At 41.6% G+C, this 17,948-nt stretch overlaps 1 protein-coding gene across 1 annotated transcript in view; it reads left to right on the top strand.

Annotated features, from left to right (window-relative positions):
* The window catches only part of RFC1 (replication factor C subunit 1), a 1,497,679-nt gene that overhangs the window by 369,169 nt on the left and 1,110,562 nt on the right, over nt 1-17,948 (top strand). The window contains exon 4 of the mRNA XM_044063570.1: nt 2,300-2,374. Within this exon, the coding sequence (XP_043919505.1) occupies nt 2,300-2,374 (75 nt within the window). The remainder of the gene's footprint in view (nt 1-2,299; nt 2,375-17,948) is intronic.

The following is a 17,948-nucleotide window of genomic DNA, read 5'->3' on the forward strand; positions in this document are numbered from 1 at the left end:
CTATCCCCTGGATTCTCTCTCTGCCTGGAGGTTTAGTTCTGATGATGTTGTAGGCTTACATCACTTTTATGTCCTACGTCCAATAGCCACCTATGTCAGATGTACTGCGCACCTCATGGTAGTAAAAGATTTTGGTATACTGGCCTGGGCAGGCAATTCCCTCATGTAAAGAATACTGCAACAGAGAAGAGAAGGATGTCTATTGTTATAGTAAGTTCTTACACAACCATTCTGTGTTGATGCAACTGTCCCCCCCCCCCTGTAAAAATGGAAAAACTGGACATGATGATGCCAACACCACATCAGTAGCCATTGTGTCTGTTCTTGGGCCTCTCTTCTACTGTATGCCTCTTTCTGTCAGAAAAAATAAGACCATAACATGTGTGTTGTGGTTTGATAATTCAGTAACTATGAGAAGTGGTTGGAACACTATGCATTTCATTCTGTTTGCATAAGTAATAATTGAAATGATTGTGTGTCATTTGCATACATAGCTTTTAGTTCAGTGCTTCCTTGGCCTGCAGTAGGAATATTTATGAATGATATTGTCTGCTGCTTGTTTCCTGGCCAGCAGAAAATAAAGGCATGGGGAGTGCATTCTGATAGTTGTGCTGTTGGCCTGTTCTTTACTGGTTAAAGCTTTATATTGTAGTCTGACATGCTGGGGATGTCTGACTGTTGAACTATGCGGCTCCCTACACAGACAGACAGGCATACCTACCCTTCTTGCCAGCTCTGTCAAGTTTCCAAGATGCTGTTTGAACTCTAATCACTGGGGCTGTATTCCAGGCTTTATTACTCTGTTCCACTGGGCTGACTACATTAAACACCATCGGCTTAAAAAAGTTATTTTTCTATTGCTGTAGTAAATTTCACTTAACTGCTGCAGAACTGGGAAAGTTATACCTTCTGAACTTTAACAGTTCTTTGAAAACATATATATGAAACAGTCACCAAGGCCATTAACGAGGGGAAGGTGGTCCACACAGCCTACCTGGACCTCGCAAAAGCCTTCGATACAGTACCCCACTCAGGCATTATAGATAAGCTCACCAGTTTAAATATAAACCCCTATGTCACTAGGTGGGTTGCAAACTGGCTCAAGGACAGAACCCACATGGTTAGAATTGCTGGAGCCATGTCAGACTCCAAACCAGTTACAAGTGGCGTCCCACAAGGCTCAATCCTGGGACCTCTCTTTCGGTATATATTTCTCGGAGGTACAGGCCAACACGGAAGGACTATGGCTGACCAAGTTCGCAGATGACTGCAAACTGGGCGCCATAATCGACTCTCCAGCCAACACAAGCATCCTCCAAAAGGGCCTCATAGAAATAGACAACTGGTGCCAGAGCCATGACCTCAAGCTAAACGCCAAAAAGTGTATAGTCATCCCCTTTGGCAAAAACAAAGTGCCCACAAATTACCACATAGGTGGTAATCCATTAAGTACAGAAGAAGTAATTAGGGACCTGGGGACCCAAGTTGATAGCAATCTCTCATTTGACAACTACGTGGCCAAAGTGGTTAGAAAAACATTTTATATAGCCCACCTAATCATGAAGGGATTCACATCTAGATCAGGGGAGGTCAACTTGCCTCTTTACTCATCCCTCATCAGGACCATAATTGAGTACAATGCCCCTTTTGGGATGTACCTTACCAGACACCTGCAGCAACTGGAAAGACCCCAAAAGTACCTCACCAAGAGGATCAAAGGGCTCAAACAGATGCCATATGCTTCCCGGTTAAAGAAACTCCAGCTCTACTCAGTGGCATACCGCCTGCTCAGAGGCAATCTGTGCCTGACGTATAAAGCCATGTCCAACCCGGAATTAATGGACATGCTGCACCTCAGAAAATCCAAATCCCATCGAGCTACGCGCTCGAGAGACTTGAACCTCAGCACTGAAATAAATAGGACATGCTGGAGGGACATATTCATAACCCACAGGCTCCCTTCACTCTGGAATAAAATCCCAGTCCAGGTTAGGCAGTGTCCCTCATTGACTCTCTTCAAGAGGAATCTTGATGAGTGGATGGGAGATCGTAGGTTTACCCCGGGTATCGCTTCTGTGTCACTGTTAGAGGCACAGTATACTAACCCCGAAAAAGGGCATAGCAAAATTAATTTAAAATGGGTGGCGAAAGCCAAACACACACTGGCTAGGCTTATAAATGCCCTAGGGCAGATAGCCTAGTATGAACCTATGAACTTGAAGATCGTAGTACATATCTCTGTTTACTGAACTGACCATTTATTTTATGAAAACTCAAAACTTTTTTGCTTGCATTTTAGGTCACAGATGTAAATGATCTCACACGAGATGATGAAGCTATCGCTAAGCAGCTGCAACTTGAGGAGGATGCAGAGGTGATTTTTTTTTTCTTATATTTGTTTCTGTATTAATTTAGCCTAATGTTGTGATGATTTTTTTCAGGTAAAATATAATGATGTGCTATTTTTTTTAATGTATTACCTCCGTCTGTGAGACGGAAAGAAATGTGAGGATGCTTCTGTGTGGGATGAGTTGTATTACCTCTTCCAGAAAGGCCTCCCTCATCTATGTGAGTGCATGCAGTCTGAATGGACTGTGTTCATGACCATAGTAGTTGAGGAGGAGTCACGGAGCTGTCACAAAAAATTTAGCATTTGCCCGAATAGTCATCTTTGGAACTTGCTGGTGGGTGAAACCTTCAGGTTAAAGGAATGGGCATTTTGTACATGGATTGCTTGTGTTGATTGTTCCACATTTAAATAATAAATAACACGGAAGGAATGCATTGCGAGAGTGGGTTTGGGATAGGCTTGGTAAGGCCAAGGAGAATGACTTTTGCATGGCCTCTCAGTGATTGTGGTAAACCACATCTGGCAACTTAGGAACTGGAGCTGGGATGCTGCCTAGCTTTATGTTGGGGAAGGGGAGACGAGCACTGACTTTGTCTACAGACATTGAGAGAAGGAATTGCTATTTGAGGGACAGCGAAATCCCATGGATTTTCCTTCATCTGAGGTGGTAGTATTTTAGGCAGATTGTGTAACTGGATTATTTTCAATAGGTGATGTTACTGCAGTGATTAAATAGATCTGCTATGACAAGGCTGCGGGAATGGATGAAATCTGGTTGGAACTGCTGAAGTGCTGAGGACATTGTTAGGGTGTTATAGTTAACACATCTTTTCTCTCTTGCCTAGAAGGCTGGGGCAATACCTGCAGCTTTGCCAAACTGGGGTAATGGGCCTCTTTTTTTAAAAAAAGTGGGGGCTAGATGATACGCTATAGTTAGAGAGAGATCACAGTCTCTGCTTTCTTGGAAAGTAATATGCCACAGTGAAGGAAGGTTGACTTTTACCCAATAGTCGAGAGGCTGATTCAGAAGGGATTGCAGGTTCTGTGCTAGACATGTAACAGTGAATCAACTTTTTCCTTGCATAGGTGATGGAAGAGTCACGGGTGTTTACTATTAGTGTCTCCATATGTTTTGTGGACCTGGATAAGGCATATAACGACATACCCCAGAATGTCTTATGGCAAGTGCTGTAACACTGTAGGGTCTGAGAACACTTTCTTCATGCTGTTTGGTCCCTACATTTGACTTGTGAAAGTTGAGTTTCCATTTTCACCATGAAATCGGATACTTTTAGGGGCCATAGGACTCCACCAGGAATGTGTCAAGTCTTAACATCTGTTTATTAGTTTCATGAATAGGAGTGCTTCCTAATGTTTTGAAGGAATTTTGTTTTGGAGTATGAAGGTAACATCTTTCCTGTTGTCATATGGTGGTGATACCTTGTTAATCTGCAATGTTTGCTATGTTGAAGTGATTGTGATAAAAAATCTTCTAAGAGTTAGCTGTCATAGTTTTCTCACAAACTGATGGTTTGCCCTTTGTAGAAAGGGGGTGGGGGGATCTCAAATAGACAAGTTAAATAACTTAAGAGTCTTACTTATGTGGTGATATGGAGGAGGTTGGTAGACTGACCAGTGGATAGGTGCACTTGTGGCACTACTGCTGCACTGGACTGTGGTGATAAAGTGAAAGTTGTGACGTTTAGTCATCCTTACCTATGGACATTTAATTTGGGTAGTAACTGAGAAAGATTATATTGATGCCAGCAACAAAAATGAGGTTCCTTTGCAGGGTAGCTGGATTCCAGCTTTGATGTAGTGAAGAGTTTTGCATTCAGGGATGATTGTGGAGTAAAGCTACTGTTCCTTTGTTTTGAGAAGAGCCAGCTGATGTGGGTTTGGCACCATATGAGGATGTCCTTTGGGCACCTCAAGTGTTGAGTGTACCAGGACATACTATAGAGAAAAAAAAAACTACATGCTGAGAACATCTCTGGATCCCACAGGATGAACTTTGAATATTATTGTTGGATTAGGAAAAGTCTGGATTATGTGGATTAGTTTGTCACATCAGTTTATACCAAGAGAAGCTGTTTAGTAAGTGATTGGGGCAAATGATATTAAAAAGTAGAATAAGAGGCTTCTTTATGTTTAACTGTAGAGCTAACACCCTTGTGTAGTTCCCGTTGGTATTCTTGGGGGAGGGGGGGATGAAATTTAAATGTGATCTTTAGCATACATATTCTGTTGTGTCGGGTAGATATGCGCAGCATCTCGCATTTCTCTCTGCTAGATGTGTTGGTGGCATCAATATTGCCGTACCATTTGAGCTCATAAATGTTTGCCAGTCATGGAAGTTATGCATAATTTCTAGATTGCCTCAAAGTTCCTCTGTTTGTAAAGGAAATAATGTTTTTTTTATGCTTACCAGTAAAGTTGGTTTATTTACAGATTGCCCTTTTAATTCCTGCTTGGAATCTTGGTTTGGGAATGCTCTCCATTTTGTTTGTAAGTGACATCTGATCCGAAATGATCGGGTTCATCATCTTCAACCAGTAGGACTAAGGCTGGAAGACTTGAATAGCTTGGTATCTTAAACTTTCATGACCTCTGACTCTCTTCTTACCCATAGTGCAGTGCAAACTGACTACTTTTCTAGATCTCTCTTGCAGCTTGACAATGTTTCTTAGAGAGGAATGGATACTAACTCTCATGCGCTTTGCTTTTCTGTGGAAAAACTTCTTCAGAAATGGTGTTTTCTCCTCTTACTTTTGATCATTTGTCCTTTTTCTTCTGATCCCTTCAGTTTTCAGATCACTCTCCCTTTTTCTTGAATTTTGTAGTTTTATTTTCTTTTCCTAATCCTCAGCATTTCTGCAACACAAGGTCAGTTTACCTAGCTCTGTTTCACCACTGCCTGTTTCTGTTTATTGATGCTGTTAAACCATAAGAAAATAACTTTAGCCGGCTTTATATCTCTGGTTCTCAATATTTCAGTTATTGCCCAGTTCTTTTGGTTTTAACTGCGTTGTATTGTGCTGCAGTATTTTGTTGATGCTTAGTGTTAATGTTTAGTGGCTATGTTTCTAATGGTATTGTCATGGACAGAACAGCAAGACTTAAGAAACGAGACAAATGCAGTCTTAAAATACCACTGCAAGGCAAGCACATACTCCAGGTAATCTGCCTTGGGCCAGATCAGCTTTAACTCAGTTGTGTTGTTTACAAGACATTTCTGAAGTTGAAGGACTTGCTTCCTAGGGAAGGGCTCAATATTAGGAGAGGTTTCCCTTTCTGCTGCTTCCCTTCTCAGTGCCAAAGGTGAGGTCAGGATGTTTGGACTCTACCAGAGTCAAAGATGAGGATAAATCAAGACTTAGGCAGAAAATCTGCTACTTTTCCATTAATGGGGCAGCAGGTAAAATGTGTGGTTGATGTCAAGTCATTTCTAATTATTCTTTTCAAACAGTGTTGAATGGAATGCGGATCGCTCTCTTTGCTTTAAAATGCACTTACCTTTTATTTACTTGTCAGTTTTGACTGCCCAGAGTAACCACCCCCCAAAAAATACATATTAAAAGGTTAAAATTCTGTAAAACTAAAGAAAACAATACCATGGTAAACAAAGTAAATGCCATGTGACACGACTTCCGAGACAAACTGTGGATGGGATGGCAGAATACCACTGGTCAACACTTGTGCGTTTGTATCAATAACAACAAACCTTTTGAAGACAATTTAAATTTCAACCTAAGACGTATGTTTTTGAAGCGTGTGTGATCTACCATGAAGAAACCCACATTTTAAACTCGCATCGATGCCTTAGCCTTGTTTAGTGTAACTATAGATGGGTAAAAATTACAAGCAGCTCTTCTAATCGTATTGTCACCATCAGCAACTGTTTCGAAATGTAAATCTAAAAATCAAGCACCATAAAGAGGGAGTCTGACTGAGACCTCCACAGTCATTATTAGCATAAGCTTATTGTACTACAAATAAGGCACGTTTCACATGCATGACCTAGTTCTCTTAAACACACACATGACAAGCTGAAACCCTACATTTAAAAGTTACACAAACAAATATGTAAAATGCGAAAAATATAAGCTAGGAACATCCTGTAAGTATTGCTAAAAGAAATAAGTAGCACGGACTTGACATCAGCCACACATTTTGCCTGCTGCCCCGTTAACGGAAAAGTGCTGAAAATCCTAACAAGATAGAGTGCTCTTAGAGCAGTCTTACTCTTCCAAGAACCCTTCTGTAACTTTGCAGAAGAAATCTTGATTAGAGTATTTTTCTGGCCCTCTTACTGCTTCTTACTGTGGCATCTCAGAACTGTCAGTTATGTTAATAGATGCCCCATCTTCAAGCCTGATTAAGCAAGATGTTGTATCCTCTCTGAAGTGAAGCTTACAAGCTTCATACCATCTAGACCATCATTCACCAGGTCTTTTAAATTCCATTCTGTTCATAGTTCCTCAGTAACATTAGGCTCAGATTGTGAGAGAGGTGAAAATGTGCTGTACCGGCAACACAGAAAACTGTATTCTTTCTTCATGGAACTGGGATGGGTAAATGAGGGGGGGGGGGGGCAAAGGCCCAAAATCAGAGACAAATTTTAAATAGTGACATTATAAACTTAGAAAGCTGCTAGAACAGTAGATTTTGCATCAGCATGCATTTTCAGAGTGATATGAAGTCAAACTCAAATGTATGTCATGAATTAGTCCTGCTAGAGATTTGTCAGAAAATCACAAATTTTATTAGTAGTAGACTAAAAAATATAAGGCAAAAATCTGGACATTTTGAGACATTCAGGCCAATTTAGAGGTACAGTGCCAGTCGATGCTGATATTTGAGTGCTTGCTATCAGCAACTGTGGTTTCAAGCATGGCTTCAATGTCACCGTCAGTGATTACATCACACACTGTTCTGCAGGTGCCACCTTTGACCACTGCAGCCATGTTGGTCTCTGCCAAAGATAGCCTTCTACCTACTTATTTGGCTACTGTGTTTTTGATAGCACGACAAAGCATCTGAGAGCCATTGACAGGATCTGTAGATATTGTTTGGTTTTAGTCCGTCATCTTTATCTTCCTTTGAGCTTCCCCATCCAAGAAGTGTACAAATCACATTGTGACTCCCCATTGGAGTTCTTTACAGCTGGTTTCAGACTCCTCAGTGTCTCCCTTTTGGCTGCCTAAGATTAACCGCATTTGTACTAGTGTGGCCAACAGCCTCAGGGAACTTGGATATCCAATAGAAACCAGTGGTGCTGTGATAACCTCTCAGTAGATGCTAGCTCAAATACAAAAATATTTGTCATAACCAGCAATACAGTGTGCCCACCTTTGGGGAGGCTGTGTGGCAGCCTCATCACGAGGACTTGGGCAGTTGTCCCAGTCTGAAGCACTTGAGGGTAGTTCTTCTCTCCAGTTTCCTATGTGGAATAAAAACAATGGTATTCCACTGTAAATTGTTATTGTTATCCCACGTGAATGTCACAGTATTTGAGGAGCAGTACTAATGAAATTTAAGATGAACAGGATAACTTTGCAGCCTCAGGGCCTATGGTGCTCTTGATAATTATCTATGGGGGTGTCTTAACAGAGCCAGTCCTCCTCTAGGAGAAATAAGATGCCAGTATTCAGTCTTAAAAAGTTTTATTGTTTTGACGACAACACTAATACAGTGAATAAAACTTGTAAGACTGAAGACTGTCGTATTTCTCCAGGTGGAGGTTTGGCTGTAAGACAACCCTGTAAGATTACAGCCTCAGAACCAATGGTGCTCCTGTTTGTTACGTTATCCTGTTCATTTACCTATGTGGCTGATCTTAATACAGGACAAGTAGATTTGGACAATAATGCCAAGAGCCTGTGTGATTCTCATCCACAAAAGTCCCAAGCCACACACTCTTCCATTACCTGATTTTCTCCCTCCTTCAAATGAGTGCAGCATGAAAAGAGGTCTTGAACCATCCAAAAGGTGCAATCAAGCCAGAGAATTTCTGGTAGTTACTCCTGGTTCTCTTTAGTGCCAGAGAAAACAAAGGACCTCAGACTTTTACTGGGTTTAAGTGGTTTAAATGACTGCATGTCCGCACAGGTTGAAGGACTTGTGTCTGTTGGGTCCAGTGTCACTTACAGATTTTTTGCTTCTGAGGCCTGCTCCATGTCTTCTGAGAGGGAGGACAGAATCTCCAGGGTTAGAGAGGGGTCATCAGTGGACAAGAGAGCAGGCTACATCCACCCATCCAAGGCCTGGTCTTAGAGCCTCTAGTGCCACACCCAGACCCAAGCCAATGGCCAAGCTTAAAAGGCTGCTTTTAGCTTACTACAGCCTAGGATTTCTGGTTCTCAGTTTTGCAAGCTTGTCTACAGGATCTAGTCAAATTGGTTTTGGATTTCATACCGATTGTGAGATCCAAGTAGTGCAGCTCTGTAGGAACCCCTGCAACTGGATTTTCTCATAGAAAAAGAAATGGGGACCTTTTCCCCCAGGAGTCCACAGATTCCTGTGACTGGGATTGGCACATTTATTTGCTGGACAAGTCTTTTGATTTCTGGCATACCCTTTTTATTGGAGGCATGAGAAGAAAAGCTCCACATATACAGTTGCAGAAAGATTAAAGCTTCATTACAAAAATTCAGAAATACATATGGTTGCAAAAATTGATTGAAGAGTAATCCAAGAATAGAATAGTAGTAAATGAATAGAAAGTTACACCGTTAAGTTAGTAGGTCTGTAAGTAGAAGTAGTCTAACAAATAAAATAAGATTTAAGTTGCTGTCTAGAGAGAGAAGTGATTGGAGAAAAAGAAAATGATAAGCTAAAGTAGTCAATGGGGGATGAGAGGATTTGTGGGATGAGATAAAAGATAGGACTGTCTTTTGTATAACAAAAATATGGTAATTTTTAGGGAATAATCAAGCCATAGATAGAAGACTGAAAGGGGGAAATATTGCAAGTTGCTTATAAAGAAGTAGGGTTATCCTGTGGAATGTCAGGAGTAAAGCCATGAGTTTGAGATATTCTTTAATCTCATGTTTGAAGCTATGTAAAGTGGGGATGAGCCTTAAATGAAGAGGTAAGGCATTTCATAATTGTACCACATAGTTACTATAAAGCAAGTCCCCTGAAGAGTTTGTGGATCTAGTGATAAGTAAAAAAAAAACTATTACTCACCTAAAAGATTTTTAAGATCTAGTAAAGTGCAATTTTTAGGTCAGGACAGTTTTCTGTTTGATTTAGAAGTGTGTGCAGTGATTAGTTCAGAAAAGATAACTTGATTTAGGAATTCTAACAATTTCATTTGTTTTAAAGCAAGGCAATGATGAGAGAAGGAAGGAAGGTTAGAGGCATATTTTGCTATTTTATTGTAACACAAGTTAAGTTTGGCTTTTAAGTTTGTGTTTAGGTTAGTGAATATGGGGAATGCATATAGTAAAGCTGGTAGTAACTGAAAGTTAAGCTTTTTCTAGTAATCTTAAGGTAATTTTTGGATCTGTGTAATAGTTCCTAATTTTTGATGGCATTTGTATTGTATATGTCAGATGGTCAAATTTTAATTTCATCACTTATAACACCAAGTAGTCTTGTATGAAGTACAGGTTCCAGTTGTGTATTGTCTTTTGAGAAGATGGTAAGGGACTGATTTTGTTCAAGAATATTTTTGTGTTAAAGAGCATGACTTTAGTTTTAGTAGGGTTAAGGAGGAGTTGACGGAGAACAAGAATTCAGTGGAGGTGGAGGAGTCCTGAGTGATTTTTTTGGAGCACAGAGAGAGTTGGGGCTGAGCAGATAGTAGTAGTCATCTGCATACAGTATAATTGAATCATCTCTGGAGGCAGTGTAAAGTGAGTTGGTGTATATATCAGAGAAGTGGGCCAAGGATGGATTCCTAAGATACGTACTCCTTTGAAAGGGGTAGGAAGGGAGGAATATATGGTACCCTTTACAGCCTGAATTCTACCAGAGAGGTAGTTGTGGAACCATATTAGAACAGAATTGGAGACGTTTTATTGAGGCAAGTTCAGACATGAGTTTTTTTTTAATAAGGAACAGTATCAAATGCTTTAGATAGATCAAGAAAGGCAGCAGAGACTGTGGCTCGTTTATTCCTTTCAGTGTTCATCTTGCTTGTGACGATAAGCAGAGCTGTTGTGATACTGTGCTTGGGCCTGAAGCCATGTTGGGTGTTATGTGATTGGATTATTTGCTTAGGTGGTTTGGGAGTCAGGAGTGGTTGCACTTCTCAAGTATTTTAGCTAGTGGAGATAGTAGTGCTATGGGGCGATAGGTTTGAAAATTCTCCGGAGGTTCCATCTTCGTGGGGAATAATATATGATGTTTTCCAGAGTGTTGGTTTGGCTTTCAGTTTTGGAGCAGCTAATATGTAATGATACAGGATATAATAAATCTGCTGCAGTGGTAAGATATTGTGCAAGTAGATTATCTTCTGCTAGAGTGGAGGGTTTTAGCTTTAAGAGGTGTTCTCTTATGGTAGAAAAGGCATGGGTTGGAAATAGAAAGAGTTGTAATTTTCAGGGAAACAAACTGAGAAAACCTGTTAGCAAGCAAACTATTTCCAAGTGGATCTCTGACTGTATTGTTTTCTGTTACAGGAACCATGGTAAATGGGCCTCTATTCAAACCATAAGACATTCCATCAGGGCCACAGCAGCTACTACAGCCTTTCTTGGGGGAGATTCCCACCAAAGAAATCATATAGGCTACTATCTGGTCATTTGCTTTGTTTTATTTTTTTATTTAGCCTTTGTTGACCGGGTTAGTCCTACTAGGCTGGAAGCCCCTTTTCAGGGGAGACCCGAATACTCACTTTTACACGCAGACACACAGGCGTTATCACACACACATGCATACGTACTTGTATACATATGCATAGAGTATATATAGCGAGCAAGACTGCTGAGTGATGTCAACAAAGCTGCATACTTAACACAGATATTAACTGTGTCCTAAATCATACCTTTCATTCCTTTGATAGGCACTGCAGCCTGCACATCTTTTGCTAGGGACAGATTTGCCTTTGCTGTCTTGCAGGGTTTTCTGGCTTCAGCATAACTCATTTCCAACCACCCACTTCTTTGCTTTGGAATACTTCCATGTTATTACTGCAACATTGAAACACGAACATGGTGCAACTGTGTCTGCTGACCATAAATATAAGATGTTAGGGTGTTGTCACTGCTGTAGTATTCTTTCCTACCCCCTTCCCCTCTGTCTCACCAAGGGTTGGTGTGGGCTTCCTCCTTTCCCTAATCCTCACAATCCCCTCTTTACTATCTTATAATTCAGGTCCCCATACACAATGGGGGGGGGGGGGCAGACTGGGTGCCTTGTGCTCTTGGCTTGAGGCTCTGTGTATGACGGCTCATGTACTGAGGGAGTAAAAAAGACCTGAAAACATGGTGCGGGCCAACAACCCTTATACCTAGATCTCCCTGAGGTCAGGGAGAGGGGGTTTGCTGGTCCTGGAGGAGAGGAAAATGTCTCCTGTATCCAGGCCAACAAAGTGAAGAAATCTCCAGTAGCTGTTACTGTAACAGTGAAGAAATGCGAACAAGTACACTCCTGGTAAGGAGAGACAACCGTACTTTTTTCCTCATCTGTCAGAAAGAAGCTAACACACACCTGGCATGATGGTTAATGTCTTTACGTCTCATGCACAAAGTACAATGTTTGATCCTGACCTCTGTCAAGTGCCTGTATGGAGTTTGCTTGGATTCCCTGTGTCTCTGTGGGGTTCCCACATTTCCGAAAAGCATGCTGTGTGTTTCTACTTAAATCTCATCCAAGAATGGGTTTTCTACTTAAATCTCATCCAACAAAACACACACCTACATTCGCGGAGGCTCTCAATTAAAACCTGTCAAAGCATCAGGGACATCCAAAGCATAAACGCAAGCAAACTCCACCCCCCAACACAACCCAAATGACACATAACCCACAAACTCAGTGTGCCACTCAACCACAGCCCATAAGGCATAACAACATACCCAACACTCTAATTATAGATGACTCTATAGTCAGGCACAGTCAGGCACACTGATGTTCCACTCACTAGGAGAAAGTTACTGTCAGCTGCCTGTCAGGTGCCAGGATCTGCCAAATAACACATGCACTCAGGTCACTCCACAATAAGTACAAATGTGACACTGTCATTGTCCATGTTGGTGTGAATGACCTGAGACGTACCTCCCTGGACTACATGAAAAGAGACATGGAGGAGCTCTCCGATCTTGTATCCCAGGCAGGTATGACCCTAACCCTGAGTAGCATCCTGCCATCACCCAGAATGATACCACAGTACAAGGACAAAATGATTGACTTCAACAATTGGCTAAGCTTCTGGTGTCATTCTAAGGGGATCCATTATTTGTCTTCCTTGGACGACATGATCGACAGTCCATGATGCTTTGCCAGAGATGGCCTGTACCTGTCTCCCTTAGGATTCCGGATACTGGCTAAGGCTCTTGCCACCCCTATAGTGCCTTTTTTAGGCAAGGTTCAAATGACAAATTCACCACCGTAACAGGTACAAGCAAGCAAAAACTGAGGGTAATGCTAATCAGTGCTACAAGTCTAAACCTCAAAATGCACTCACTCGAGGCACTCCTTAAAATGGAGAACACTGACATCGGTGCAGTGACAGAGACCTGGTTCAAAGCTCCAGAGAGCACCCCTGCATTACCAGGCTTCAATTCATACCACACCTTTCGGCCACCTAACCCAGAAAGAAGCACTAAAGGCGGAGGCGTGTCCATATTCATTAAGGATATCCACACCTCCGGGCTAGTTGCACAGCATAATGCATCCGAGATTATCCAAGTGCAACTAACTCTGGGCAAGACCGCAATCCAAATTGTAGCTTGCTACAGACCCCCCACCATGTCCCAGGATTCACACTCCTCATTTCTTGATACACTGGAAAGTATTAGGGTACAACCCAACTCCCTAATAATGGGTGATTTCAACTACTCCACCATTAACTGGGAAAACTACTCATGTACCAACTCTTTTGCTCAACATTTTATAGAATTCATAAATTCCAACGCCTTGGATCAACCTATTCACACCCCCACCAGGTGCAGCAATATCCTAGACCTGGTCATTACCAACATGGGAAACCGGTGTTCCACACCAGAGGTCAATTCCTCGTTGGTCAGATCCGGCCACAAGCTAATCGGCCTAGACATCCACATCCCACCCCCAGCCCCAATTAGGGAAACCATCGTAAAAAACTTCTCAAAAGCCAACTTCACACTTCTTAAGACAGAAGTGGCAAACTTCATGACACCCGTGCAGACGGATAATAGAGGTATGACTGCCGAATCCTACACAAATGCACTTTATAAGCACTTTACACGAGTGCATGGATCATGCTATCCCTAATAGAACCAAGATGTTATCCTCCAGAAAAAGGAAGCCAATCTGGTGGTCCTCTGCCATAAACAAACTCTACAACAGAAGAAAGAAACTGTTGCAAAAAAGAGTAAAATCCCATGACTGGAGGAACTCCCTGGTCAACCACAGTAAGAAGCTGAGATCCCTCATAAAATCCTCCAAAGCTAGTTACGAAAACAAAATTGCCACTGACTCTAAAGACAACCACAAAGCATGCTATAGCTATGTCAAGAATCTAAATGGGAACACTCAGATGTGCTCTGAGTTACAGCATAATGACACTAAATATACAGAATCAACTGATATCGCCAACATCCTAGCAGATAGGTTCAGTGCTAACTTTACCCCCCTGTCACCCCTTAGAGGGCCTATCTCTATACCAGAAGAATGCAAAGTGCCTATAATCACGGCTGCACAGGTAAAAAAAACACACTCCAAAGCCAAGAACACAGTATCCATGGGACCTGACAATATCCCAGGCTGCGTTCTACATGAACTACAGAATGAACTGACACCCTACCTAAGTACCATGTTCAATCATAGCCTCACCTCAGGCTTTGTACCCACTGCATGGCGCACCGTGACAGTTATCCCACTGCGCAAAGGGGGAGCCACGACGGACCCCGGGAACTACCGCCCCATTAGTCTGACGAGCCTGGTCTGCAAGGCCATGGAACGTATCATCGTGGAACTCATAAACAAAGACATTGGTAATCTCCAAACTCTGGACCCTACTCGGTTTGGGTTTGTAAAAGGCAGATCATGTCTCCTAAACCTGATTGACTTCTTTGAAGCAGTCACCAAAGCCATAGATGAGGGTAAAATGGTTCACACAGCTTATCTAGATCTTGCCAAGGCTTTCGACACCATCCCCCACTCTGGAATTATAGATAAGCTCACTAAACTAGGTATAAATCCCTATGTCACAAGATGGGATGCCAACTGGCTCACGGACAGAACCCACACTGTGAAAATAGCGGATTCCAAATCCAACATCAGACCAGTGACAAGTGGAGTACCACAGGGTTCAGTCCTGGGTCCTGTCCTGTTTGGTATCTACTTCTCTGAAGTGCAGGCCAACACAAAAGGTCTTTGGCTAACAAAGTTTTCAGATGACTGCAAACTAGGAGCCATAATCGAAACTCCTAACGATGTGGACAAACTACAAAAGGGCCTCACTGAGACAGATACCTGGTGTCAAAGCCATGGCCTGAAGCTCAGTGCCAAAAAGTGTATTGTCATCCCCTTTGGTAAAAACTCTGTGCCCATGAACTACCACATAGCTGGTAGTCTACTTAATGCCAAAAATGTGATGAGACCTTGGGACACAGGTGGACAGTAGTCTCTCCTTTGATAGTCACATCGCCACAGTGGTTAGGAAATCCTTCTACGTGGCTCATCTCATCACAAAAGGTTTCTCATCCAGAAAAAAAAGAGGTCATTGTTCCCCTCTACTCATCACATACTGAAATATAAAATATATAATCTTAGGCTTGTACTATAATTGTTAAAACTTATGTACCAAATTATACTGTTATTGTCTTTGTCTTGACCTTTTATGTTGTAAATTGTGGAGCTTTTCTCTCCGGGCCTCCACTGAAAATGGACATATATCCAGCTGGTCTAGCCCGGTCAACAAATGTAAAATAAATAAATAAATAAATAAATTAGACCCATTATAGAGTACAACACCCCTTTTGGTATGTACCTCACAAAACATCTACAACTGGAAAGACCACAGAAATACCTCACAAAGAGTATTACTGGCCTCAAACAGATGCCCTATGCAGACCGTCTCAAAAAACTACAGCTTTACTCCATTGCATATCGCCTACTCAGAGGCAATCTCTGCCTAACATACAAAGCTATGTCAAACCCAGAGCTGTTGGACATGCTCCACTTAAAGAAATCCCAGTCCCTCCGAGCTACACGCTCTAGGGACCTTAACCTTGTCACCACAATAAACAGAACATGCTGGAGGGATAGATTCCTGTCCCAGAGACTTCCCATACTCTGGAACAGACTACCTATCTATGTCAAACAGAGCTCCTCATTAGCACTCTTCAAGAAAAATCTTGATTGGATGGGAAATTCACCCCAGGGATCACTTCTGTGGCTCTGCTCGACAGGGGCACAGGAAAATAATTTTCTTGGGTGGCGAAAGCCAGGGTACATTTTTTGGCTAGGCTTGTATGGTCCCTAGGGCCGATAGCCTAGTACCTACCTATGAACCTATGAATGGAGTTGGGGGTAGCAGCACAAAAGTCTAGATGGTGCCTATAGACTGTTTTTGGCATCAGCTGTGGTGTGCAGTATCTTCTAGATAGGAGAACACAGATCATAGATTGCAGTTGTCTGTTCAAGGCACTTAACAGTATAAAAATTAGCTGTAGGTAGTATAGTAAATGTTAATTAATGTAGCCAAAAATGAGCATGGCTCTTTGTCATTGATAACTGGATTGAGGACTTGGCTTACTCTGACCTACACCAGGGACCCATGCTAAGGGGTGTGGGAGAGGGTCTGTGTGCCTCTCTTGGCCAGTGTGTACCTGATGTAGAGACCCAGCAGCCTTGGGTTAATAAGCTTCTGGCTGGCGGGTGTCCAGTTGCCAGAAATTATAACAGATATACTCAGATCAGTCCTGGTAATGTAGTTTGTTTGTTACAGATGCGGTTTGTCGTAGCTAAGCTCCAGTAACAGTTTCAAACTACTTTTCAAATGCACATTTGGTTATAAATTCATCAGTAACATTATCCAACCAATGGTGGAATGACATTAAAGAAATAGGAGGGAATAAGTCCGCAATACTATTTCTTGAGTCTGAGGGGCTGTAGATGTCCAGGAGTCCACATATGTTGTTTCCTTCTTTATAAGCACTTAAGGGTTGTAGTTATGCTGCTATAGTCATTTGAAGGGGAATAACTACTGCAGGCATACAACAGCCTAGGATTCTCAAGGGATCAGTCAGTTTCAGTCCAAAGGAATGGCTGTAGTTATAGACACTACATGTCTCCTCCTTTAGAAGTTACAGTATGTATTTGAATTGATTAACCAGGGTAGAGCACTGATCACAAATGACAAATTTCAGTCTTGGTTCAGAAAACACACAACAGTATTATCACATTTGTCAGTGGTGGTATGAAGTAAAACGTATACATGATTTGCAGAATTCTATACTAAGCAATTTAGTCTAAAGCAGCTGAGTAGAAGTATTCCATAAATGATCATATAAGGCAACTAAAGCAGATTGTATGAACTAAGACTGATAATGAGAATTGGGGTATATGTTTGATAAAGCAGTTGCATTTTGCCTGAGTTTTAAGATGAGGTTTTTGTTGTAATTGGTATATAGGTTAAGTGTCTTTAATATGAGAAGAGAGATTCCTAAAGTCTGAGACCTGTAAATGTGAAAGAATACTCTGTACAGTGCATTTTGGGTTTGTGGATTTGCCACAGAGTGCCTGAGTGGTTGAGGCTTCTGAGATTATAGGATAGAATATATTTTATAAATGTGCAGGCAATGTGAGAATGAGTCTCTATTACTTAGAAGTTTGAACAGTATTGGGCTGTTTTAAGCATAGCCAATTTCCCTTTTGTGGTTGAAATAATTTATCCCAGGTGATTATAAATAGTCCTTGCCTATCCCACGGTTGATTATAATACCTAATGAGAATAACCAGGGATGATACCGTAGATGATTTGATGTGGATCCATGCATGGGATAAAGGAATTTAGTACCTGCTTCTGTCCATTAGTAGTACAGGGGCAGTCCTGGGGTAAATATTCTGTTTCTCATCCTTAGAGGTATGTTGTGCTTGAATATGGACAAGGATGAATTTGGATTTATGTGGATGTGGAGTCTCTTCACAACAGCAGTATCCTTTGCAAGTATCCTGTCCCTTCAAACTGTTTTGTTGATGTTGCAGAAGAGGTTTAGACCCATAGTCAAAGTATTTCTATTGTCATTTGACTTGCTGATGTGCATTAAACCCATTAGTAATCGATAATGAATCTTTACTTGACTGGAACACCAAAAAACATGATAAAGGTTAGGAACGACCAAAAAATGAATAATGGTCCAACCACAACAGATAGGTTCCACAAATTTAATAAAAATACACCACCAGATGAGCACTTTTGTCTCAAGAAACAAGACTTCATCAG

The sequence above is a fragment of the Protopterus annectens genome, chromosome 2.part1, assembly GCF_019279795.1.
Source record: "Protopterus annectens isolate FY-2018-M chromosome 2.part1, PAN1.0, whole genome shotgun sequence".
NCBI lineage: Eukaryota > Metazoa > Chordata > Ceratodontiformes > Protopteridae > Protopterus > Protopterus annectens.